Below are 25,651 nucleotides of genomic sequence, written 5' to 3'. Positions count from 1 at the left end.
CTGTGTTTACTAACAAGACATCATGGCGGAGCTGAAGCAGAGTTTCTTAAAATGGAGATATTCGAACTACTTTTCTTTTGTCGAGCACAAAGAAAATAACATTTTAGTTCAATGTAAGTTGTGTCTTGGATCAAAGATCCCATCTACTGCCAAAAACAGCAATTTAAATCTGCTGAAACAGCTACAAAAGCAACATGCTTCGACGAAGCTAGTAAAGAGAGACACACTTCACCTAAGGATTTTAATGGAGGGACTGCTAGCCAGGACAACATTGATAGAGCCATTGCAGCGTGTGTGCTAGAAGACATGCAGGCTATTTCTACAGTAGAGTCACCCCCTTCAGGCAGCTAATTAGCATGATAGCGGGCGTCAAACGGCAAATGGCACGAAAACATTTTCCAAGTTCCTGGACACAGTGGATAGTGAGTACATAAAAATGTAAAGCGAGCTAAAGAAGACACTCAAAACTCTGCCTCTGCTCATCATTCAGCACTGAAGGTACACACACTCTGTCAATTCTCTTATATACTCTTTCATTCTAGACTTCTAGAGTGTTTGATTATCACATCACTATAAATGTATAGACTATAAAGTTCACAAACATAAAGAGGTATCCTAGTGGGCCAGGCCAATCTTTCCTTATCTCTAAACTAAAACTGGGGAAATGCGTAGAGTGTTCTGGGCTTCACTGAAGACATGATTTTATTTCACAATTCCTTGAGAGAAAAAAAGGCCTGGTTAGGCGTGTGTATAGCAGTATGTGTGCTGTGTATAGTGACATGACATATAATCATGTCATGTGTGCCTTCCTTGGGTGAAGCCAGGTTTACAGCTATGTTGTGACATGTTGTTATTATGCGGTTTGTTACTTAGGTATGTTATGTTGCAGCTATTTAAAATAGTTTTGTCAATTTGTTCTGGCCCAAAATAAATTGGCCCTTTGAAACATATATTTGTCTTTGTGTGTTGTATGTAGACCACATTGCTTAGCAAAGTTCAGTGATGCAAATACATGTCAAGTTGATCAACAGATTGTATTATTCTCCAGTGCAATAACAGTACTGAAATGAAGGCTAAAAGGGCATTAATGGGAGCCTTTAAAAAAAAAAAAAAAAAAAAAAAAAAAATAATAATAATAACTAAGTAGTTACTTTTCACAGTAACGCATTACTTTTTGGTGTAAGTAACTGAGTTACTTTTGAAATAAAGTAACTCGTAACTGTAACTAGTTACTGGTTTTCAGTAACTAACCCAACGCTGACAATGACAAAATAATAAAACAGGCTTCAAAGTAAAGTAACTGAATGACTGGAGAGCAGCAAAACAGTTTACCTCTCAGAAGTAGTGTACAAACAAACACAATATCCCGACAAAGAATGGTGGCCCAGGCTTGCCTTAAATAGTCCTAATTGCTAAAACAAAACAGGTGCGTGAATCAGTGCTCAGGGACATACGTGAAGCGGTTATGGGAAAACACCAACATAACAGGGTGAGCCACCAAAATTAGAGCGCAGGACAGGAAGTCAAACACTAAACACAGGAAAAACCCAACAAAGTCAAAATACGGCATTATCTGATATAACAGAGCGTGACAGCTGTGGCTCTATGCAGTCCAATTTGAATGTAAAATATTATGCCTGATTTTACTTTTAATGAGAACGAGTTGCTTTTTACCAAGACACTCACTGCCACAAAATTAGGTAAATGTGCAAAAAAAATGCCCAATACAATAGCTGCATCAAAATTCCTTTGCTGTGTTGTATCTAAGGACATTCAGGGTGAAGTACCATCCCACCTGCTCCGTCTGAAGGTAGAGGTGGAGCAGAGTCGAGTAGAGGCCGTCCTGCAAGACTGCAGAGCAGAGCTTCACCGAGAAATCCAAGCCCTTTCGTACATCTCAACCAGTGAGCATGTGGTCAAAGAGCATAGGGTGAGCCTCGTTAGATTCATAATAAAATCACTGGGTGTCGTCATCATCATCACATCCCTCTCTTTCTCTTTTCCTCAGGCGTTCTTCAGGGAACGCACACCTCTGACTTTGTGCGAGAAGAGGATTAGGAACATGGAGGATCTGTGTCATAAATTGCCTGACAACGATGTGGCTTACAGAAGGCTAGATTCTACCAAGAAGGCTGTAGAGGAGGTTACAGAGCAGGTCAGGAGCACCAGCCTGCAGCTGGAACAGCATCCTGATAAGTGGAAAGAATGGAATGATAGGTACATGTTCATTTGGATGCTTTCCTGGCCTTGCACACAGAACAGGGTCTCAAATGCTTGTTTTCCCTACAGGTTTTGTGAGCTCTCAGACTGGCTCTCTTCTCAGAGCAGGCTCTTTAATGAGACTGCAATAACTTCCACAAGTCAGGAGCAAGTTGAAGCTGCCATGCAGGTGAGCATATTATACATGCTCTATTTGCATGCACTTTGCTCAAATCTAGCTAACCAGCGCTGTTTTTAAATTAATTTTAGGCAGTGCAAGCTGCAGGACATGCCCGAGAAGAGAACCTAATGTGGCTTAAGAGCCGTCTTTGTAGCTTAACTGACGTAAGTTCTGAACTGGAGATACAGAGACAGCAAACAGCCCTGACCAAACTTTCAGCTGATTTTAGGGACCTTTTTTCATCACTGTGTCAGGTATGCCAAGTTGCCAACCCTTAAAGTGTGCAATGTAACCCTGCTTTCATTTGGCCTGACCCTAAAACTTCTTTACTCACAGGGTGGTGGAGAGGGCTCAAGTGTGTTCCAGTTTGAGGAGCTTAGGGAGGATGTGCGTGGCGCTTTGAAGGAGGTCCTGAAAGCCGGAAAGGAAGCCGGAGAGCAGATCAGCAGGATTCTGGATGCTGAGGACTTGAAGGAAGCCCAGGACCTATTCCTTATTCACCAGGTTTGCATACAGAGCTGTTACATATATATATATATATATATATATATATATATATATATATACATATATATATATATATATATATATGTATATATATATATATATATATGTATGTATAAAGTATGTATATGTATACATGCATACACAGTTGTGTTCAAAATAATAGCAGTCCCACATCACTCGCAAGATAACCCACTGTTTTTGTTAGAATTTCAATTTCTACACATCAAGTAACTTTCTACAGGGTTTAGTAAAAGTATAAAAAACAAACAGACCCAACAGACATGACGTGCATGCTGCTGATTCTGTGAACCTGAAACCTTTACTGAAAAGTAAAAAAATAATAGCAGTCCCGAGTAAAATGAATGAGGTCATTGATTATGTGAAAAAAAAAAAGGTTTTAAACAGGTGGCTCTTATTTAAGGATCAAGGCAACTGACGCTGCATATGCTGGCTGTGCAATTGTCCTTGAAAAACAGAGTAAAATTAATAAAAGATGGAAAAAAACAATAAGGAAGTGCAGAAAATGATAGTCTGTTCAGTAAAAATTATATCAAACGCTTTAAAATGGCAGCCAAAACCTGAAACACGAGGAAAAAAAAAAGAAAAACGACTATTCGAATGGATCACTATATGGAGATGTTTCCTGTACGATGGTGTTGGTCCTATTAATCGCATACCAGGGATCATGGATCAGTTTGAGTACATCAGAATACTGGAATAAGTAATGTTGCTGTATGCTGTAATGGAAATGCCCTTAAAACTGCTGTTTCAACATGACTAAGTATGACCCCAAACACACCAGCAAGCAAGCAAAGTCATTAAGGCTGTGAATCTTTGGGTGTCCCACGATTCGATTCAATATCGATTCTTGGGGGTCACCATTCGATTCAAAATTGATTTTTTTTTTTCAATTTAACACGATTCTCGATTCAAAAATGATTTTTTCCCGATTCAAAACGATTCTCTATTCATTCAATACATAGGATTTCAGCAGGATTTACCCCAGTCTGCTGACATGCAAGCAGAGTAGTAGATTTTTGTAAAAAGCTTTTATAATTGTAAAGGACAATGTTTTATCAACTGATTGCAATAATGTAAATTTGTTTTAACTATTAAATGAACCAAAAATATGACTTATTTTATCTTTGTGAAAATATTGGACACAGTGTGTTGTCAAGCTTATGAGATGCGATGCAAGTGTAAGCCACTGTGACACTATTGTTCATTTTTTTATTTTTTTTATAAATGTCTAATGATAATGTCAATGAGGGATTTTTAATCACTGCTATGTTGAAATTGTAACTAATATTGATACTGTTGTTGATAATATTCATTTTTGTTTCACTACTTTTGGTTTGTTCTGTGTCGTGTTTGTGTCTCCTCTCAATTGCTCTGTTTACTGCAGTTCTGAGTGTTGCTGGGTCGGGATTGGTTTTGGAATTGGATTGCATTGTTATGGTATTGCTCTGTATTGTTTTGTTGGATTGATTAATTAAAAAAAAAAAAATTTATATATATATATATATATATATATATATATATATATATATATATATATATATATATATATATTATAAAAATAATTTAAAAAAAATCGATTTTTTAAAAATGAGAATCGATTCTAAATCGCACAACGTGAGAATCACAATTCGAATCGATTTTTTCCCACACCCCTAAAAGTCATGGTTACAGGCTAACAGAGTTCAAGTAATGGAGTGGCCAGCACAATCCCCGGACCTTAATCCCATAGAAAACTTGCGGGTTGACATAAAAAAAGCTGTTCATTAGGCAAAACCAAGAAATGCAGAAGAATTATGGAATGTAGTACATTGTCCTGGGCTGCAATACCTGTTGACCAGTGTCGGAAGTTGGTCGACTCCATGTACCACAGATGTGAAGCAATTATCAGAAACCGTGGTTATGCAACTAAGATATTAGTTTATGATTCTCAAGAAAGTTGAATCTTCAAGCACCTCTTAGTTTATACTGTACATTTTTGAGTTTGTTAAGAGATGTCAACACTGTTATTTTTTTAACATTATATTTCCTGACTTTCTGTAAAATATTATCAAATTCAATTACTTTTTCCAATGTTCTTGCTTTGAAAAAGAATGTGTGTCTCCAATGCATTTGTGTTCATTAAAATACATTTTATTTCAATAATTTTGAGATTTACTCGCCTTTTTCAACACACTGCTATTATTATGAACATAACTGTAGGCATTGGATCTCAATAGATTATATATTGCTATGTTGATTTTGCATTGCAGCAACGCCTAAAACAACTACAAGCTCTCAGGAAGGAGGCAGAGCTTCTTGTGTCCCACTCACACCAGCTGCAGACTGGAGAGGCTTTGAGTCACTCTGTGCAGGAGTTAGAAGAACGTGTCAAAGAAGTTGACTGCCAGTTCAGCGCAAAGGAGCACAACCTGCAGGTAGTGAAAGCATGTGTGTCTCAACCACGTGTGAACGTTTATGCTTGCTTGCAAATGTGACCGCACGCTTCCTGCTGGGATTATCGATTGATCCATTGTTCACGGGGCTTAACCAAGTATTGATTGTTGTGGTGGTTTGTTAATGTTGTTTGGACACTGTCAGAGCCTATGGCATCCTGGGAAAGTAGCATTTGTACCTAAATGGCATGCCAACTTCTACAAGTATAAACACATAAGTAGCACAAGGATAAGACCACCTACTATAATTTCAGATGTTTGTTAAAACTTCTGATCTTATTTTCCAGGCCACTATGGACTCCTGGCAGAGCTTTGAAACCGAGCGAGAAACAGTTTGGAGTTTTATAAGGGAGACAAACACTGAGCTGCGAAAAGAGCTTATATTCAACAGCCTGGACAGCCTGAGAAGAGAAATGGAGCTCAACAAGGTGATTGTTTGTGTGCAATTGTATGCTCTGTCCCTGTCATCTAATGTTTGCATTTGCTTTAAGGACCTTTTACTAAAGGTGGAGGACTGCAGTGTCCGAGCAGACGTCCTCCTGGAGGATGCAGTAGACCTTCAGCTTGGTCCGAAGAATCAAAGTCTGGTACTGCAGCAGGCCCAGTTTGCCAGAGAAGCCGTCAAGGATCTTCAAGACCACCTCAGCAAAAAGTTAGTACACTACCTTCAAGAGAGCACTTCCATTGAGGTGCTTTTTATTGCACTAAATTTTCATGGTCGTAGACACTCATTTTGTATCCCATTGGGCATCCTCCAATTGTTAATGATACCATCTCCTTTTTCCTTCCAGTGTTGTACATCTGGAAAGGATCTGCTCATTGTGGGAGCGCTTCAATGTTGACCTAAAGTTGTTCTGTTCACGGATCAATGAAAATCAGAGAGCGCTGGAGGCCATCAAGATCACCTCACCCTCAGATCATTTGGAGCAACACATCTGCACAGTAGAAGTATTTCAATTATTCTAATAATGTACACTGAAACTGTCTGTGCATCTATGAAAAGTAGTCTTAGGGCAATGATGACAGACTATAAGTTGATAATTATGAATTAAATGTGACAGGTCTTACCCATCTAATAACCTTGTCAATCTTATGACAATGGCAAAAATGTTAAATTTTGTAATATAAAGTTTCCAAACATTACTCTCTGTCACTGCAAAAACGCAGAAATTCGCGTTTTTAAACATTAATTTTTGCGCCAAAATATCACGTCAGCGTTTTTATATTGAAATAGCAGAGAAATTCGAACTAAGCAACATTTGTTGAACGTTTACCTCAGCCACAGGTACTCGCTGTTCTTCTTGCCTAAACGCCGCACTGAATCGCAGGACAGGGAGACGATCAGGGGCGTGGAAAGAAGCTCGATAGTTAGCATAGTTAGCATCATCTAGCTAACTTACTTGTTGTCGCCTGCGTTCGTTCTCCCAGCCACAACGTTGACTGATTTCTACTTTGCTGCTAATCATATTTGGATAATTACATTTCAAACACTGGTAGTTCCGAACCAGTTGTAGTTCTAGAGTATTTATTAGTAGCCAGCGAGAAGGTATATTTGTAAACAGAGGTCACAACACCGTAGGTATATTACCCCGAGGGGCCGTGGCTACAGGATAGAGTTGCCAAATGGGAAAGGTTTTTTGAGTTCTTTGCATGTGTGTAATAGAATTTCCAATGATAATAATGTTAGTAAATTATCTACTATGAAACCCTAAAAAATCAATGGTACATTACATGGGACATATAAGACAGCCAAAAGAGGTCGGTAGATGAGAATAAATCTAAAGATAAAATATAGTGTAAAAATGCACCAACAAGAATTGTAGTCTTTACTTTCTAAATTTTATTTCGGTGCTTGCGTGGCAGCACATTGTGTCAATATAAATGTTCCTCTTTTTTTCGTCAGTGTTCCTCTTTTTTTTGTCAGTTTTCCTCTTTTTTTCTTAAAGAGTGCTCACATGCCTGCATTCTTATCCTTCAGACAGTGGCAGAAGATCTAGAGGAGAGGAAGGCTGTCCTGGTCCACATGGAGGAGGACTGCAAAGCCCTGTCCAGGTTTGTGACCCCTGGAGAGGGCGAGAGTATCCGTGCAGGCCTCACCCAGATGAGGCACTCCTTGGAGGAGCTGATGGAAAACACAGAGCATTTGGCAGGGCAGCTTAATCAGAGCTCCTCCCACAGGCAGAGATGCAACGATAACCTCGAGCAGGTGTTAAGGATTGGGTCCATAAATGATGGCTGGAAACAAGCTGGTCATTTTTCACTAACTGATGCATTTGCTGCACTTTAGGTCAAGAAAACAATGAAGTATCTTAAAGAGAAACTTGACTCTCCAGCTTCATTTTGCTCTGCATCGTCTGAGGCGCATAAGATCTTGCAGAGTCATATGGTAAGACAAGTAGAGTCATTTGAAGTCAATTGCACAGGACAAATTATCCACATGTTTTTTGTAGGAGGTGCCCCAGGCTGTGGAGCAGCTAAAGCCCAGACTGATGGTTTTGCGCTCGGCTGTGAGGCGGCTTGGTGAGGGTACCACACTGGAGCAAGAGGTCGTTGACCTTCAGACGCTGCAAGGAGAGTTGATAGAAAAGGCCACAGAGAAACAATCTACATTAGAGAGCCTTCTTGCACTGTGGCAAAGGTATGTTGTGACTTTACTATATACCTTTTAGTAGCTGAATATTTCATTCTTGTTAGCTTATTTTATTTTATAATATTCATTGGCACAGGCGTCTTTCAAGGTGGCCATAAATTAAACCGTCACAGCCCCACAGAAGATTGTGGTTAATGTTTGCGGATTGAAAGGCGGGTGCTAATACCCTGCTGGCAGACACAATCATTCTGACAAAAAGGTTAAACAGCCTGATAACAAATGCTGCGATCACGCTGATAACGGAAGCTAAACACTGATACCATCATACTGACTACAGATACTTAATAACTCACTGACACACTGACAACAGAAGCTCATATGCCACTAATACAATGTGGGGTGTCCTTGTCATGCATATTTTGTCCTTGATAGCCCTTGGCTTGTTTAACAAATAACATGAATTCATTATTATTTAGATGGATTATTAGATATTGCACTAATTTACTGCGTCACCTGTACATTAAAGCTAATATGTGACTGTTTTGTTCAGATAGCTTTGACTGATTGATTGAAACTTTTATTAGTAGATTGCACAGTGCAGTACATATTCCGTTCAATTGAACGGAATATGTTCAATTGAACATATTCAAGTTGAAAAATAAGTTTTTCAACTTGTTTAAGTTGGGGTCCACTTAAATTGATTCATGATACAGATATATACTATCATCATATTACAGTCATCACACAAGATAATCATCAGAGTATGTACATTGAATTATGTACATTATTTACAATCCGGGGTGTGGGATGTGAAGGGGTGGGGGGGTTAGGTTTGGTTGATATCAACATTTCAGTCATCAACAATTGCATCATCAGAGAAATGGACATTGGAACAGTGTAGGACTGACTTGGTAGGATATGTACAGCAAATAGTGGACATAGAGAGAGAGATCAGAAAGCATAAGAATAAGTATCTACATTTGATTATTTACATTTGATTATTTACAATCCGGGGAGGTAGGATGTGGAAGGGAGGGTGTTAGTTTAGGGTTGAAGTTGCCTGGAGGTGTTCTTTTAGTGCGGTTTTGAAGGAGGATAGAGATGCCCTTTCTTTTACGCCTGTTGGGAGTGCATTCCATATTGATGTGGCATAGACAGAGAATGAGTTAAGACCTTTGTTAGATCGGAATCTGGATTTAACGTGGTTAGTGGAGCTCCCCCTGGTGTTGTGGTTATGGCGGTCATTTACGTTAAGGAAGTAGTTTGACATGTACTTCGGTATCAGGGAGGTGTAGCAGATTTTATAGACTAGGCTCAGTGCAAGTTGTTTTATTCTGTCCTCCACCCTGAGCCAGCCCACTTTGGAGAAGTGGGTAGGAGTGAGGTGTGATCTGGGGTGGAGGTCTAGAAGTAATCTGACTAGCTTGTTCTGGGATGTTTAGAGTCTAGATTTGAGGGTTTTGGAGGTGCTAAGATACCAGGAGGTGCATGCGTAATCGAAAAAGGGTTGAATGAGAGTTCCCGCTAGAATCTTCATGGTGCTTTTGTTGACCAGAGAGGAGATTCTATAGAGAAATCTCGTTCGTTGGTTGAACTTTTTGATTACCTTGGTTGCCATTTTATCACAGGAAAGATTAGCCTCTAGAATGGAACCTAGGTAGGTGACCTCATCTTTCCTGGTGATAACAATGTCACCCACTTTTATGGTGAAGTCACTGACTATCTTAAAGGCCTACTGAAACCCACTACTACCGACCACGCAGTCTGATGGTTTATATATCAATGATGAAATCTTAATATTGCAACACATGCCAATACGGCCGGGCTAGCTTACTAAAGTCCATCCATCCATCCATTTTCTACCGCTTGTTCCCTTTGGGGTCGCGGGGGGCGCTGGAGCCTATCTCAGCTACAATCGGGCGGAAGGCGGGGTACACCCTGGACAAGTCGCCACCTTATCGCAGGGCCAACACAGATAGACAGACAACATTCACACTCACATTCACACACTAGGGCCAATTTAGTGTTGCCAATCAACCTATCCCCAGGTGCATGTCTTTGGAGGTGGGAGGAAGCCGGAGTACCCGGAGGGAACCCACGCAGTCAAGGGGAGGACATGCAAACTCCACACAGAAAGATCCCGATCCCGGGATTGAACCCAAGACTACTCAGGACCTTCGTATTGTGAGGCAGATGCACTAACCCCTCTCCCACAGTGCTGCCCAGCTTACTAAAGTGCAATTTTAAATTTCACGCGAAATATCCTGCTGAAAACGTCTCGGTATGATGACGCCTGCGCGTGACGTCATGGATTGTAGAGGACATTTTGGGACAGCATGGTGGCCAGCTACTAAGTCGTCTGTTTTCATCGCAAAATTCCACAGTATTCTGGACATCTGTGTTGGTGAATCCTTTGCAATTTGTTCAATGAACAATGGAGACAGCAAAGAAGAAAGCTGTAGGTGGGAAGCGGTGTATTGCGGCAGGTGTTGTGCCGGATAACGCACCCCCGCCGTAGAATGCACCCCCTGACTGTTGTCCCGGATAACACAGCCGGTGTTTCATGGTTTACATTCCTGACAGTCAAGCTTTACCATTGGCCTGTGAAGAACTGGGACAACAGAGACTCTTACCAGGAGGACTTTGAGTTGGATGCGCAGACGCGGTACCGTGAGTACGCATGCAGCTGCGGCTTCCAAACATTTGATCGCTTGCTCGTACGTGCGTGCCGCTATGTGCATGTCACGTACAAAACTTTGGGGACTTTGGGGAAATATATGTGCTGTATGAACTTTGGGGAAGTGAACGGGACTTTGGGCTGTGGGATTGAGTGTGTTGTGCAGGTGTTTGAGTTGTATTGGCGGGTTATATGGACGGAAGGGGGGAGGTGTTTGTTATGCAAGATTAATTTGTGGCATATTAAATATAAGCCTGGTTGTGTTGTGGCTAATAGAGTATATATATGTCTTGTGTTTATTTACTGTTTTAGTCATTCCCAGCTGAATATTAGGTCCCACCCGCCTCTCACTGCATCTTCCCTATCTGAATCGCTCCCACTGCCCTCTAGTCCTTCACTCTCACTTTCCTCATCCACGAATCTTTCATCCTCACTCAAATTAATGGGGAAATTGTCGCTTTCTCGGTCCGAATCGCTCTCGCTGCTGGTGGCCATGATTGTAAACAATGTGCGGATGTGAGGAGCTCCACAACCTGTGACGTCACGCGCATATCGTCTGCTATTTCCGGTACAGGCAAGGCTTTTTTTATCAGCGACCAAAAGTTGCGAACTTTATCGTTGATGTTCTCTACTAAATCCTTTCAGCAAAAATATGGCAATATCGCGAAATGGTCAAGTATGACACATAGAATGGACCTGCTATCCCCGTTTAAATAAGAAAATTGCATTTCAGTAGGCCTTTAAGGTTGATGTGGGACCCAAATAGGATGGATTCCGTTTTACCCAAGTGTATGGATAGCTTGTTGTCAGCGAGCCAGGTGCAAATTCTACAGAGTTCAGCACTGAGGATTTTCTCCACCTGTGACTTGTCCTTGCCGGATACCAGAAGGGCCGAGTCATCCGCAAACAAGAACAATTCACAGTCGCATGCTGATGACATGTCTTTTATGTATATTAGGAACAGTAAAGGCACTAATATACTGCCTTGGGGGACTCCGCAGCTTACTGAGAGGGGGGGACACTGTGCCGTTCACCTCTACCACCTGTTTCCTCCCCTCCAAGTAAGATTGCATCCAGCTCGATGAGGTTTTATCAAATCCGATTGCTCTGAGCTTATCCAACAGTATAGCGTGGTTAACGGTGTCAAAGGCCTTCTGAAGGTTACCATATATTGACGTACGTACAGGGGACGGCGTGGCGAAGTTGGTAGAGTGGCCGTGCCAGCAATCGGAGGGTTGCTGGTTACTGGGGTTCAATCCCCACCTTCTACCATCCTAGTCACGTCCGTTGTGTCCTTGGGCAAGACACTTCACCCCTTGCTCCTGATGGCTGCTGGTTAGCGCCTTGCATGGCAGCTCCCGCCATCACTGTGTGAATGTGTGTGTGAATGGGTGAATGTGGAAATACTGTCAAAGCGCTTTGAGTACCTTGAAGGTAGAAAAGCGCTATACAAGTATAACCCATTTATCATTTATTTATTTACATAGGGTTGGTTTTAGCAGCTCTAATGCACACAATGTATCAAATTGGGCCTTGCATTCTTCAATCTTTCTGGAAAGCTTGGACACCCCAGCACTAATATATGCTATCAAATCCCCTATTGGGACCAACATACTGCTAATTAGAATAAGAGTGTCCCAGAAAGGTTTGTTATTTAGGCACCGTTTCTGCATTTGGAGGAAATTGGAGGACATTTACGGTTTGGCTGTTTTATTTCCAAGATATGTTTGATTATGCACTTTTCTTCCCATTTGTATTGCTCTCTGTGTCAAATCCACCCGTCTTTGTTACCTAAATGAGCCACATGCTATCTTTAACTCCATCTGCCTGTTTGCACAGTCGACCATCATTATTTCAGTTTTTAATAATATGCTTTTGTCATCATTGTTTCTTGTTCACAAGAGCCATTGTTTTAGAGTTCATTGTTTTATTCATGAGAAACTAATAGTGTCACTGCCAATGTCTGCATGTGCTGAAGCAGTAATGCTTGGGGCTTTTCCTCCTTTTCTCAGATTTGAAAAGGAGAATTCCTTCATGAAAAGCTGGCTAGACCACAGCGAGCCTCTTTGCTCTCCCGCCAATAAATTGCCTTCTGCAGACAAGCTGAAGATAAGTATGGAGCTCCAGCATGTGCAGGTGAATAACTTGATTAGCCATCACTTCTGTCTTTTTGACCTTCTTTTAAATTGATGCATTTTTTTATTATGATTGCTTCTACAGAAAATGCAGAATGAGACCCTCTCTAATGACGCTCTCCTTCAGGGTATGGTCAACCTTGCGTTTTGTCTCTATCCTTCTGCCCCTGAAGCTGGAGTGCAAGAGCTCAGTGATGATCTCACACAGCTGCAGCAGCGATACACTTCACTAAAGGACAACATAACACACAGGCAATAATTTTTCTCATCATGCAAATATGTACATTTCCAGTACATGACTTAAATTTCTTTGATTTTTAGGTGCAAGCTGCTGAAGTCTCAGTTGTCCCAGCTTGAGCTTTTTGATGAGGCGCTTCTGACATTGAGCCAAAAAAGTGCAAACTTTCTGTCGAACTTGAGAAGCTCTTTTCAAGTGGATGTTACCGATCTCAATTGGGCGTTCACAAAACTCACGGTGAGAATTGTATTAGAAGCAGTAGTTAGCTTCTTTTCACTTTTATATGACCAATACCAATTAATAATGAAATATGCCTGTGTTGTTCATACAACTTTTATGAGGACCACAGTTTGACCTTGGAACAGACAATTTACTTACTTAGGGGATAACAGAAATATATATTTTTAAATGCTCTTATTTCAGGAGCATGAGTCTGAGTTCAAGGCTCATGCGTCACTTAGAGAGGCGCTCCAGGAAAGAGAATCCGCCCTGCTTCAGTGCTTCACTCCAGAGGCCCAGCAGCAGCTCCAGGCTCGGCAAGAGGATTGCCTCCAACCTCTCAGTGAAGCTGAATGTCTTCTTCTCCTACGCAAAAAGGGCCTGAATGAATTACAGTGCTTCTTAGAGAAGCACAAAGCGGCAGGTCAGGCTGTTGGCCGGCTTCATGAGGCCCTGCAAAGAAAGGAAAGCTGGCATTCACCCAAAACTGAAGAGCTCCATCGCTTTATAGTGGAAGTTGCAAAAGATGTGGCCCAGTTTGAGGGTGAGGCAGTGGAGTTAGATGGGCTGCTGAACAAGGCCCACCTTTACTTGTGTGCCTCAGAGGGGCATAAGTCCGAGGGAAGAACCTCTTGCAGGGAGCTGGCAATGGCTCTCATCACATCCCTAGAGGAAGCGCAGAGGGCTTTAGAATGGAGGCAGGGTGAAGCAGATGCTGTCCGAGAAATGTGGAGCTCCTTCAGGGAGAAGAAGGTGGAGGTGATGAATAATTTGAAGAAACTAGCAGATGAAACAGGGCAAGAGGTGATCAGTGAGATCTCAGTGCAAGCCTTTCAAAACAGGTATATCAATACTACACTTACACAAATTCAACACTTTATAAGAAAAAAATAACATTTACCATATTTAGACGAACTAAGGCTGGGAATGACTATTGTCTCCCAGGCTGCGCTCCTTGGCCCAGCTGGAGAATGAGCTCCAGTCCTTACAACAGTCCCAACAGTGGTTAGAAGAGAAGGGAAGCCAGTTGGCCCAGAGAGACACTGAGCTGGCAGGGGAGGCTCTGGGTGAGGTTAAACTCGTGAAGGCGGCCTGGGACACTGTCAGGATTCTCATTACCAGCAGGTCAGTGTGAAGTAGAAAATAAATTGACATTCTTAGCAGTCTGTTATTGTCGTAACATATTTGTTTCTGTCTCTAATTAGTCAAAAACAAAGTACAGCAATACTAGATCTTCTTCGCCATCATCATAAGCTGAGGTCCATGCTCTGCGCCACTGTAGAGAAGACCCAGTCACTATCTCACAACCTGCCAAACCACAACCACAGTGCTCAGGAGGCCAGGACGTCCTTCACACGGGTGAGAAGTAACGCACACAACCTTGTCTCAGTCCCAGTGGCGGCAATCTAGCCATTGATAATACATAACTTATGTTTTTGTGTAGCATGAGAAGCTGCAAGATGAGCTGAGAGAAAAACAGACGGACATGGATCAGCTCATCAGCACAGTGGAGGATCTGCAGAGAGAAGTGGACCGCATTCCCAACTGTGGCATGCACATCATTCAGAGGGAGATGGAGACATTAAGGGCACAGTGGTTGGAGGTACCGTATTTTCCGCACCATAAGCCGCCCTGGGTTATAAGCCGCGCCTTCAATGAACGGCATATTTCAAAACTTTGTCCACCTATAAGCCGCCCCGTATTATAAGCCGCATCTAACTGCGCTAAAGGAATGTCAAAAAAACAGTCAGATAGGTCAGTCAAACTTTAATAATATATTAAAAACCAGCGTGATGTGGGCGCGCATGGAGTCGTATATCAACATGGACGGAGCTGCATGAAAAAAGCCACCCGGCCTCTTCGCGTAAACTTACCTTAACCACTCGCTCATCTTTTCTTCATCCATCCATCCCTTCGAGTTAGCTTTTATGATGACGCCGGCTGGAAAGGTCTCTTTTGGCAAGGTCTTCCTTTTGAATATCACCATGGGTGGAAGTTTCTGGCCATTAGCATGGCAAGCTAGAACCACAGTGAAGGATGACTTCTCATTCCCTGTGGTGCGAATATTCACCGTACGTGCTCCCGTTGTATCCACAGTGCGGTTCACAGGAATATCAAAAGTCAGTGGAACCTCGTCCATGTTGATAATGTTCTCTGGCCGGATCTTTTTTTCAGCTATCTTGTTTTTACAATATGCACGGAAAGTAGCCAGCTTTTCTTGAAAGTCTTTAGGCAGTTGCTGTGAAATAGTAGTCCGTGTGCGGATGGAGAGATTGCGTCTTTTCATGAACCGGAAACCTGTCGCTTAGTAGGAGCCATTTTGTGGTCTTTACAGATGTAAACACACAAAGGAAATGAAACGTAATATCCGCGCGCTTCTTCTTCTTCTTCTACGCGGGCGGGTGATTGCTTACAGTAGAAGAAGAAGCGCTTCCTGTTCTATGGGGGCGGGTGCTTACCTTGGCGGTTGCTTGCGTAGAAGAAGAAGCACTTCCTCTTCTACGGGGAAAAAAGATGGCGGCTGTTTACCGTAGTTGCGAGACCGAAACTTTATGAAAATGAATCTTAATATTAATCCATATATAAAGCGCACCGGGTTATAAGCCGCACTGTCAGCTTTTGAGTAAATTTGTGGTTTTTAGGTGCGGCTAATAGTGCGGAAAATACGGTAAGTAGAATGGAGAAGTAAATCATTTCAACCATGTTTTAAATTGGCAAAAAATAATAACGTGCTGGGGTTTTTTCCATTTAGAGTTTGTTAGGTGCTCAGCTGTCACCACTAATTGGCCTGAAATATAAACAAGTCTTGACATGTTGGCTGTTTCCTTTTCTTTCTCACCTATTATCCTCACTCTTATCAAATTAAAGAGACCCCAGACTCAAGAGGATTGTAAGTGGTGTAGATCATCTAACAGACAAGACCATCATCATCTACAACCTCTTGAATGAGATGCATTATTTTTCTATTCTCATATTATTAAGTGCTCGTTCCCTGTTTTAGGCAACGGAGAGAATTCAAACTAATATGGAAAGATTGGGCTACTGTATGACACTTTGGGATGACCTAAAGGTCATGGAGCAGGACATCTCCCAATGGACCGTCACCTCCATCGCTGAACTCAGTGTCACCAATCTGAACGACAAGGAGGCAGAAAACCGCCTCATCACCTTTCAGGTATGCTTAAGATATTAATTAATATCGGTGGTGTAATATGCACAAACTCAAATGGATTCTACTTGATTTACAGGCAGATATGGAAAAAAGGGAGCACTCGCTGGATGCTCTGCAGGAGAAAGTAGAAGACCTTAAAGAACGAGCTAAATTAGAGGAAACTCCCCTACAAATGCAGGTAGATATGTTTATAATATATACCAACTGTATAACAAGTTACATAAACTCTACAGTTGTCGTCAAGTTTTCTTCCTGCTGGTATTGGTGACTATGGTTGTGCCTTGTTTTCTATTTTATTGACCTAGCTCCTGGAGTCTGACCTAAGAAAAAAGTTGGTCCATGTGCAGGAGATGTACAACCAAGCCAAACACAGCCTGACCTACTTCACTTTCCAGAAGCAGCGACTTGAGGACCTCATGTCCCTGATGCTTGAGCGCCTTGACAAAATTGAGTGCTCCTTGTCAGGTCTCTCTGAAACCACCTCCTCAGAAGACATTGATGACATTAAAGTATGGGGCCACCACTTCCTTCAGTATGCGGAAGCAGGTTGCTGTGTGCTGTCCGACCTGATAATGTTACTCTCACAGGGTTTGCAAGGAGCTGTGCAGCAACAGAGAGCAGACATGGACTCCGCCAGAGAGGCTCTGAGCACCCTGTGCAGGTCTCATCCCTCTCAGGAGCTCTCTTGCCTCTCTGCCAACTTCACTGCCATATTCAAGCGAACCGAGGTGGTTGCCCAGCGTTGTGCCAAGGCCAGAGGCAGCCTGCAGGATGTGCTGCAGCTCCACGTCAACCGTAGGGGATATGATTTTTTAAATTTTTTTATTAAGTACAGTGGAACCTCGATTTATGAACCCTTTATTTGCAAACTTATCGGTTCACAAACTTTTAGACCTTGCCAAATATGCCTCTGTCTGCAAACCATGTCGCTCTGTACGAATCCTTCATTTATTCATTTTCTGTATGCTCATATTTAAATGATTAAGGAATCCGGTTTGGTACCACAGACTTTTCTGAAAAATATGCCAAAACGGACTTACCTCACAGCGAAGGAGAAGACTACCTCTTGTTCGATGGTGCCTCTTACAACACACACACACTCAGCACCTCCCGTCCGCCACCTCCTTTCTCTCCCTCTGTCTGCTCGTTTCTTTCTCTTGTGAGTTTCTCCTTTGGCTGGTCCTTTGCCGATGTTAATGTACTTTAAGTGGATTTTACTTTTTAAAATGTTTATTATTGCACCAACATTGTTTGTGAAAGTTAAGGATTTTTGTGATTTCTGATCGTTTGTTAGTGCACCACAGGGACTTCTGTGTGTGTGTGTGTGTGTGTGTGTGTGTGTGTGTGTGTGTGTGTGTGTGTGTGTGTGTGTGTGTGTGTGTGTGTGTGTGTGTGTGTGTGCGTGTGTGTGTGTGCGCGTGTTGGCAGAGCAATGCATACAGGACAGTTCAGCTTGTCGTCATACTTGTTTTGGCTTGATAATTAAGAGACAGCAGATTCATGACCGCCTTGTTATGTTTGTTTGATATACAGTACCGTATAGCACTTTATATTGTGTTCAAAGTGTACAAAATGTATCTACAATAGAGACTTTTGTTGAAGCTTGAACCCTTTATTCATATGTACATTGTTTCTCATAGATACAGTTGCTTTTCGATTTACGAACCATGTTTTAAGAACCAATTCATAATTTGAGGTGCCACTGTAGCTGCAATACATTTAGCTCTTAAAATCTCATAATTAGCTGGTAAATCCTACTTAATCTATCTGTTCATGTAATGAGATTATCATCAGATTTAAAGCTGATTTTTCCCCCAGAGGCCACTTTAAATGTCCCCACACTCCACTGACACCCACTCAGAGTGCATAAGTGCATTTTCTGTGCTCCAACACACACCTGTGCCTCGCAAGAGTAATGTTGCTCTTGTCACATTTGCTCTCGAGAGAGTCATTTTAGGGCTTGTTGCTGGGGCAACCTGGCACTGCACTGTGCTGTGTAGACAAGTCCACCCCTCCTATTTTCCTCTGTTGCCTCAAGTCTATATACATTTTTATTTAAAGCAGAGTTATGCTCACCTTGCTATTATAGCTCCCACAGTGTTTGTTATTTTCTCTTTGCCCGGAAGCAGAGCTTTTCCAAGAATTTCACTCCTGGCTCTCTGGATCGAAGTTGGAGTTGAAAGAATGTTCAAATCAGTCTGGAGACATTGCCAACCTCGCAGCAAAGTTGCAAAGACTGAAGGTACTTTTATAAAGTGTGTCGTTGCAGTCAATAATGTAGGACAGGCTGTCCAAAGTGTGACCCGGTAGACATTTTATTGTTTTATTTATAAGTAATAATGTTTACTGTAACTGGTCTTAGAGTATACATATGCATACATTTACAAGTATGCATATATTATTTTTTGTCTGGTTTTATGGTGCCTGTTAAGATAATGACATTTAGCTACTTCTGGCATATTTACCGTACTTCTTCTATATATGTTGACCAGTATGCACTGTCCAAATACCAATACTCAGTAATTATTGTTTTTTTTATTTACATTATGAATACAATTGATTTATTGTTAAATATATAATTAGATGTCACAGTAATTTTGCTTTGTCACCTATTACACAAAGCTAAGATGTGTATGCTTTGCTCAGTTTAGCATACATTGACCAACATTGGAGTTCTTTTAGCATCTTTAATGCACAGAACAAGTAATAATTTTTCTGTACAGTATGCAGCCTCTGGTAGAAAACCTTTAGGGTTTTCTTATAATTTTGCTCTGATTCTTGGATATCCCTCTTTCTTATATTAACAGTTGCTAACAGAGCGGGTGTCAGAAGGTGAGGAGCGTCTCTCTCAGGTTTGTGAGAAGGTTGAGAGGCTCCTCCTCCACCTGCCAGAAGCTGCAGAAATACAGCTCCGAGAGCATCTTTCCTCCTGCCGCAGAGAGTGGAGAAACTTTCTGGATGACTACTCTCAGAGCCAAAAAGACCTGGAAAAGAATATTCTTATCTTAAAAAGGTGAGCTTTTCAAACTTTAGTGATGACGTTGCCAAACTAATCAGGATGCATCTGATTGTGTCTAGGTTTGATGACACTGTCGAAAGTGTCAAAGAATGGCTTAAGCAGATGGAGCTCAGCCTCAACAGGGAGTCTTTTATTGGGGAAGATGGCCAAGGTGCTCCTGATAGCAGAAAAGAACTGGATAAAGTGGAAAACTTCCATAAGGAGCTTTTGACAAGACGGTATGCATGTCAGAGGTTTTTAAACAGCTGATGAATATTCAAGTTGAGCATATTTATGTTGCCTTTTAGGGACTCAATCCACCGTGTCATCCGAGAGGCCCAGTCCTTGTCTGAAGCAGGACCCGGTTCCGGTGAAGAGGTCCGAATGGCAGTGCGGCTTCAGATGGAGCACCAGGCTCTGCTCAAAGCCGCCAGTGAGAGGCTGCGAGCCTGTCAAGAGAACCAGGCCTTTGGGGAGACCCTCCAAGCAGTGTGGGCCTGGTTAGAGGACATCCAGGAGAAGCTGGGTACAGTTGATAGCACCATGGGAACCAAAGAGCAGTTGCAGCAGAGGCTAGAGACTGTACAGGTAGAAAAAAAAACATTTGGTTTTGCGGACATTTATTCTGTTGGACACTAGAGGGCGCTGTTCCCTTGCCCTACACCAGAATGTGTACATAATCCACATTCCTGTGACTGTTCTGACTCTGTTTGCACAGGATATCCTGCTTTTGAAGGGGGAGGGGGAGGTCAAACTGAATATGGCGATAGGTAAGGGCGAGATGGCCCTACGCAGCTCTGGGGCCGCTAGACAGGAAGTAGTGCGCTCTCAGCTCCAGGAGGTGGAGGATGCTTGGGCCACGCTGCTTGTGACTGCCATGAGCTGCCACAGGTACCAAAGCTGTGGACCCATGTGTGTCATCCCTCTCTGTGTTTCAATCATGTTGTGTGGAGAGGGGTTAAATGTGAAATGCAAGGGAAATATTTGTCCAGGTTAACAAGTCAAAAGAAGATCAAGCATATTTAGGACAAATTGATACTAAATGTCTGTCTCCCTGTAGTCGTCTGGAGTGGACTGTCTCACAATGGAGTGGGTACTTGGAAAATGCGTCCCAGCTACGTAGCTGGATGGAGGCTGTTGAGCGGGAGGTGTGTGCTTCCCTCACCCCTCAGCCGGGACCCAGAGAGAAGGCCTTGCAGCTGGAGAAGCTCCGATCCTTGCTGGCCGACCTGGAGGAGCACCAGATGGCTTTGTCCAGTCTGGAGGAAAAAGCCAGAGAACTCTTTAAGAAGACAGGGGACGCCAGTTTTAACCATGGCGCTCGAACACAGCTGCAGGTGCACTTTGATGAGCTGACAGCTTTGGTGGAGGTGCGAAGGATGTTCCCTCTTCACATCGAATGACGTTAGCAAAAAAAACATCACATCTGAAATGTTTTGATAAGCAGGAGCGAGTTCGTCGAGCACAGAGCGTGGTGCTGGAACACCAGGAATACTTGGAGGCTGTCCGGGAGCTTACTGATTGGCTGATGACGGCAGGAGAGGAGCTTCAGCATTGGTCAGATACATCTGGAGACTCCACCTCCATCAGGAAGAAACTACTTGAAGTAAGGGTAAGGAACTTTTACCTCCAGCCAGGTTTTTCTATTTTTTAAACCATAATACATTAATAGTTGACCTCACTCAAGTACCGGTAGTCCATGTATGAGCTATTGCTTTGACAATAGCTTATAAAGGAGGGCAACATACTGTATGGGGATAAATTAAATGGATTTAACAGTTTGCTTTATCCATCCATCCATCCATCCATCCATCCATCCATCCATCTTCTTCCGCTTATCCGAGGTTGGGTCGCGGGGGCAGCAGCCTAAGCAGGGAAGCCCAGACTTCCCTCTCCCCAGCCACTTCGTCCAGCTCCTCCCGGGGGATCCCGAGGCGTTCCCAGGCCAGCCGGGAGAGATAGTCTTCCCAACGTGTCCTGGGTCTTCCCCATGGCCTCCTACCGGTCGGACGTGCCCGAAACACCTCCCTAGGGAGCCGTTCGGGTGGCATCCTGACCAGATGCCCGAACCACCTCATCTGGCTCCTCTCGATGTGGAGGAGCAGTGGCTTTACTTTGAGCTCCTCCCGGATGACAGAGCTTCTCTAAGGGAGAGCCCCTCCACCCGGTGGAGGAAACTCATTTCGGCCGCTTGTACGCGTGATCCTGTCCTTTCGGTCATGACCCAAAGCTCATGACCATAGGTGAGGATGGGAACGTAGATCGACGGGTAAATCGAGAGCTTTGCCTTCCGGCTCAGCTCCTTCTTCACCACAACGGATCGATACAGCGTCCGCATTACTGAAGACGCCGCACCCATCCGCCTGTCGATCTCGCGATCCACTCTTCCCTCACTCGTGAACAAGACTCCGAGGTACTTGAACTCCTCCACTTGGGGCAAGATCTCCTCCCCAACCCGGAGATGGCACTCCACCCTTTTCCGGGCGAGAACCATGGACTCGGACTTGGAGGTGCTGATTCCCATCCCAGTCGCTTCACACTCGGCTGCGAACCGATCCAGTGAGAGCTGAAGATCTTGGCCAGATGAAGCCATCAGGACCACATCATCTGCAAAAAGCAGAGACCTAATCCTGCAGCCACCAAACCAGATACCCTCAACGCCCTGACTGCGCCTAGAAATGCTGTCCATAAAGGTTATGAACAGAATCGGTGACAAAGGGCAGCCCTGGCGGAGACCAACCCTCACTGGAAACGGGTCCGACTTACTGCCGGCAATGCTGACCAAGCTCTGACACTGATTATACAGGGAGCGAACCGCCACAATAAAGACAGTCCGTTACCCCATACTCTCTGAGCACTCCCCACAGGACTTCCCGGGGTACACGGTCGAATGCCTTCTCCAAGTCCACAAAGCACATGTAGACTGGTTGGGCAAACTCCCATGCACCCTCAACGACCCTGCCGAGAGTATAGAGCTGGTCCACAGTTCCACGACCAGGACGAAAACCAAACTGTTCCTCCGGAATCCGAGGTTCGACTATCCGGCGTAGCCTCCTCTCCAGTACACCTGAATAGACCTTACCGGGAAGGCTGAGGAGTGTGATCCCACGATAGTTGGAACACACCCTCCTGTTCCCCTTCTTAAAGAGAGGAACCACCACCCCGGTCTGCCAATCCAGAGGTACCGCCCCCGATGTCCACGCAATGTTGCAGAGTCTTGTCAACCAAGACAGCCCCACAACATCCAGAGCCTTAAGGAACTCTGGGCGGATCTCAACCACCCCCGGGGCCTTGCCACCGAGGAGCTTTTTATCTACCTCGGCAACCTCAGCCCCAGAAATAGGAGAGCCCACCACAGAATCCCCAGGCCCTGCTTCCTCATAGGAAGACGTGCTGGTAGGATTGAGGAGGTCTTCGAAGTATTCTCTCCACCGATCCACAACATCCGCAGTCGAGGTCAGCAGAACACCATCCTCACCATACACGGTGTTGACATTGCACTGCTTCCCCTTCCTGAGGTGGCGGATGGTGTTCCAGAATCGCTTCGAACCCACCCGGAAGTCGTTTTCCATGGCTTCCCCGAACTCCTCCCATGTCCGAGTTTTTGCCTCCGCGACCGCTGAAGCCGCACATCGCTTGGCCTGTTGGTACCTGTCTGCTGCCTCCGGAGTCCTATGAGCCAAAAGACCCCGATAGGACTCTTTCTTCAGCTTGACGACATCCCTTAGGGTTCTAGGATTACCGCCACGACAGGCACCAACCACCTTGCGGCCACAGCTCCAATCGGCCGCCTCGACAATAGAGGCACGGAACATCGTCCACTCGGACTCAATGTCCAGTGCCTCCCTCGTGACATGTTCAAAGTTCTTCCGGAGGTGGGAATTGAAACTCTCTCTGACAGGAGACTCTGCCAGGCGTTCCCAGCAAACCCTCACAATGCATTTGGGCCTGCCAGGTCTGTCCGGCATCCTCCCCCTACCATCGCAGCCAACTCACCACCAGGTGGTGATTGGTAGAAAGCTCCGCCCCTCTCTTCACCCGAGTGTCCAAAACATGAGACCGCAAATCCGATGACACAACTACAAAGTCGATCATGGAACTGCCTAGGGTGTCCTGGTGCCAAGTGCACATATGGACACCCTTATGTTTGAACATGGTGTTTGTTATTGACAATCTGTGACGAGCACAAAAGTCCAATAACAAAACACCACTCGGGTTCAGATCCGGGCGGCCATTCTTCCCAATCATGCCTCTCCAGGTTTCACTGTCGTTGCCAACATGAGCGTTGAAGTCCACCAGTAGAACGAGGGAATCACCCGGGGGGAAGAACTCTCCAGTACTCCCTCGAGTGAATCCAAAAAGGGTGGATACTCTGAGCTGCCGCTTGGCGCGTAAGCGCAAACAACAGTCAGGACCCGTCCCCCCACCCGAAGGTGGAGGGAGGCTACGCTCTCGTCCACCGGGTTGAACTCCAACGTGCAGGCTTTGAGCCGGGGGGCAACAAGAATTGCCACCCCAGCCCGTCGCCTATCACTGCCACAACGCCAGAGTGGAAGAGAGTCCAGCCCCTCTCAAGAGAACTGGTTCCAGAGCCCTTGCTGTGTGTCGAAGTGAGTCCGACTATATCTAACCGGAACTTCTCCACCTCACGCACTAGCTCAGGCTTTTTCCCCCCCAGCGAGGTGACGTTCCACGTCCCAAGAGCTAGCTTATGTAGCCGAGGATCGGACCGCCAAGTGCCCTGCCTTCGGCTGCCGCCCAGCTCACACTGCACCCGACCTCTATGGCCCCTGCCATGGGTGGTGAGCCCATTAGAGGTGGAACCCACGTTGCCTCTTCGGGCTGTGCCCGGCTGGGCCCCATGGGGACAGGCCCGGCCACCAGGCGCTCGCCATCGTGCCCCACCTCCGGGCCCTCTCAGGCACATTTTACATCTATTATACATTGATTTATTAGCCTCTGAATCAAGGTAAGGGAGAGCAGTATGTTAAAAAAAAAAGCACTTTAATTTCCATTTAATTTTCACGCTCAGATCTTAATTATCGCTGTATAAATTGTTTAGCGGGCCCCGGTGTGAAAACTGAAAGCAGAGCCACATAGAAGTGTAGAATCAAACACACACGCACAATTTATGAATAGCATCCTGCGGTTGAGGTTTCTGCAACCAGTTTCCTTAGCAACTTTGTCGCTCTCAACCCTCAGGAGCGTGTGGAGTGTGAACTCCTGGAGGGTCGGGAGCGTCTTAGCCGCGTGCGTAGGACAGCGGCGTCCGTGGCTGAGCACACGGCCGCAGGAGGTTGCGAGGCCATGGACCGACAGCTGGGGGCGCTGGCACAGGCGCTAGAGCAATGGGAAGGCGCTGCTCTGAGGTCCCGGGACGGCCTAGAGGGAGCTCTCGCCTCTGCTTCTGCCTCTGAAGAGGAATACGAGTGTCTGACCTCTCAGCTGGATGAGGATTTGAAAGCACTTGATGAACGACTGAGGGGATGGAGCCAGGAGCTGATAAGAGCTGAGGGTTGGTGCAATGGCGAGGAAGCAGTGGCGGGATGGCAACTGGCTAAGGTACTGTAGGGTTTAATTAAATATGTCAGCACAGTGTCCTAATTGTATATTGTTCATATGTTCATATTGAAATAATGATAATCTTTAATTTGGGATAGGAAATTGAAAACTGTCATTCTATATCAATTTTGGGAAAGGTGATTAGTGACGTTAAATGGACACACTAAGCCCCGACCCCACTACTCCCCCACTTTCTCCATCTGCAAATATTCATTGTTTTTGTCAATCAGAAAAAAACAAATTACCGGTAGTTAGAAGATCAGCTTTGCTGAGACGACGAGACACTGAAAGCTACAATTCAATCAGTCTGCCTCATTTTCTATCCGGCATCCCCCAACATTTACCCTCTCCATCAAGGAGGTTGTTTTAGGATTGGGAAAAAGCTACTACAGAAACTGTGGCAGGCGGGGGTGTGTGACTGGGAAAAGCCAATTTAATGTTGGTGCATATCCAGAATGTACAATTAAAATGTTTTGAGTATATCTATTGAATTGACATTTTCTTAATTAACTCCCCCAATGTACAGTACCAGTCAAAAGTTTGGACACTCTTTTTTATATTGAATGTGATAATGTGAAAACTTTTGACTGATATCGTGTGTACTGTATGTGTTTATGTGTTACTCATAACTTTGAATGACATTTTGTGTATGGTAATATCAAATAATCATTATTTTTTGATAAAGGTCTGGCGATTTATGAACTGTTTTCTCTTACCGTA

General features: G+C 44.2%; 1 protein-coding gene across 9 annotated transcripts in view; it reads left to right on the top strand.

The window, feature by feature from the left end:
* syne1a (spectrin repeat containing, nuclear envelope 1a) overlaps nucleotides 1-25,651 on the top strand; it is a 160,297-nt gene that overhangs the window by 44,482 nt on the left and 90,164 nt on the right. For 5 of the 9 annotated variants that reach the window (XM_061929703.2, XM_061929708.2, XM_061929704.2 and 2 more), the window contains 30 exons: nucleotides 1,769-2,217; nucleotides 2,290-2,389; nucleotides 2,470-2,634; nucleotides 2,717-2,884; nucleotides 5,158-5,322; nucleotides 5,628-5,768; nucleotides 5,832-5,992; nucleotides 6,132-6,288; nucleotides 7,319-7,546; nucleotides 7,628-7,726; nucleotides 7,791-7,978; nucleotides 12,620-12,743; nucleotides 12,828-12,994; nucleotides 13,064-13,217; nucleotides 13,404-14,041; nucleotides 14,145-14,324; nucleotides 14,405-14,558; nucleotides 14,644-14,802; nucleotides 16,201-16,374; nucleotides 16,448-16,549; nucleotides 16,677-16,880; nucleotides 16,959-17,166; nucleotides 18,501-18,613; nucleotides 19,179-19,384; nucleotides 19,450-19,608; nucleotides 19,678-19,957; nucleotides 20,088-20,260; nucleotides 20,430-20,739; nucleotides 20,814-20,981; nucleotides 24,572-24,931. In XM_061929703.2, coding sequence (XP_061785687.2) covers nucleotides 1,769-2,217; nucleotides 2,290-2,389; nucleotides 2,470-2,634; nucleotides 2,717-2,884; nucleotides 5,158-5,322; nucleotides 5,628-5,768; nucleotides 5,832-5,992; nucleotides 6,132-6,288; nucleotides 7,319-7,546; nucleotides 7,628-7,726; nucleotides 7,791-7,978; nucleotides 12,620-12,743; nucleotides 12,828-12,994; nucleotides 13,064-13,217; nucleotides 13,404-14,041; nucleotides 14,145-14,324; nucleotides 14,405-14,558; nucleotides 14,644-14,802; nucleotides 16,201-16,374; nucleotides 16,448-16,549; nucleotides 16,677-16,880; nucleotides 16,959-17,166; nucleotides 18,501-18,613; nucleotides 19,179-19,384; nucleotides 19,450-19,608; nucleotides 19,678-19,957; nucleotides 20,088-20,260; nucleotides 20,430-20,739; nucleotides 20,814-20,981; nucleotides 24,572-24,931 — 6,054 coding nt within the window. The remainder of the gene's footprint in view (nucleotides 1-1,768; nucleotides 2,218-2,289; nucleotides 2,390-2,469; nucleotides 2,635-2,716; nucleotides 2,885-5,157; nucleotides 5,323-5,627; nucleotides 5,769-5,831; nucleotides 5,993-6,131; nucleotides 6,289-7,318; nucleotides 7,547-7,627; nucleotides 7,727-7,790; nucleotides 7,979-12,619; nucleotides 12,744-12,827; nucleotides 12,995-13,063; nucleotides 13,218-13,403; nucleotides 14,042-14,144; nucleotides 14,325-14,404; nucleotides 14,559-14,643; nucleotides 14,803-16,200; nucleotides 16,375-16,447; nucleotides 16,550-16,676; nucleotides 16,881-16,958; nucleotides 17,167-18,500; nucleotides 18,614-19,178; nucleotides 19,385-19,449; nucleotides 19,609-19,677; nucleotides 19,958-20,087; nucleotides 20,261-20,429; nucleotides 20,740-20,813; nucleotides 20,982-24,571; nucleotides 24,932-25,651) is intronic. The other 4 variants (XM_061929706.2, XM_061929705.2, XM_061929701.2 and 1 more) reach the window with 4 other exon arrangements.

The sequence above is a fragment of the Nerophis lumbriciformis genome, linkage group LG34 (genome assembly GCF_033978685.3).
Source record: "Nerophis lumbriciformis linkage group LG34, RoL_Nlum_v2.1, whole genome shotgun sequence".
NCBI classification, from domain to species: domain Eukaryota; kingdom Metazoa; phylum Chordata; class Actinopteri; order Syngnathiformes; family Syngnathidae; genus Nerophis; species Nerophis lumbriciformis.
Note: the sequence above shows the minus strand (reverse complement) of the source record. Positions and strands in the feature narration are given on the sequence as shown.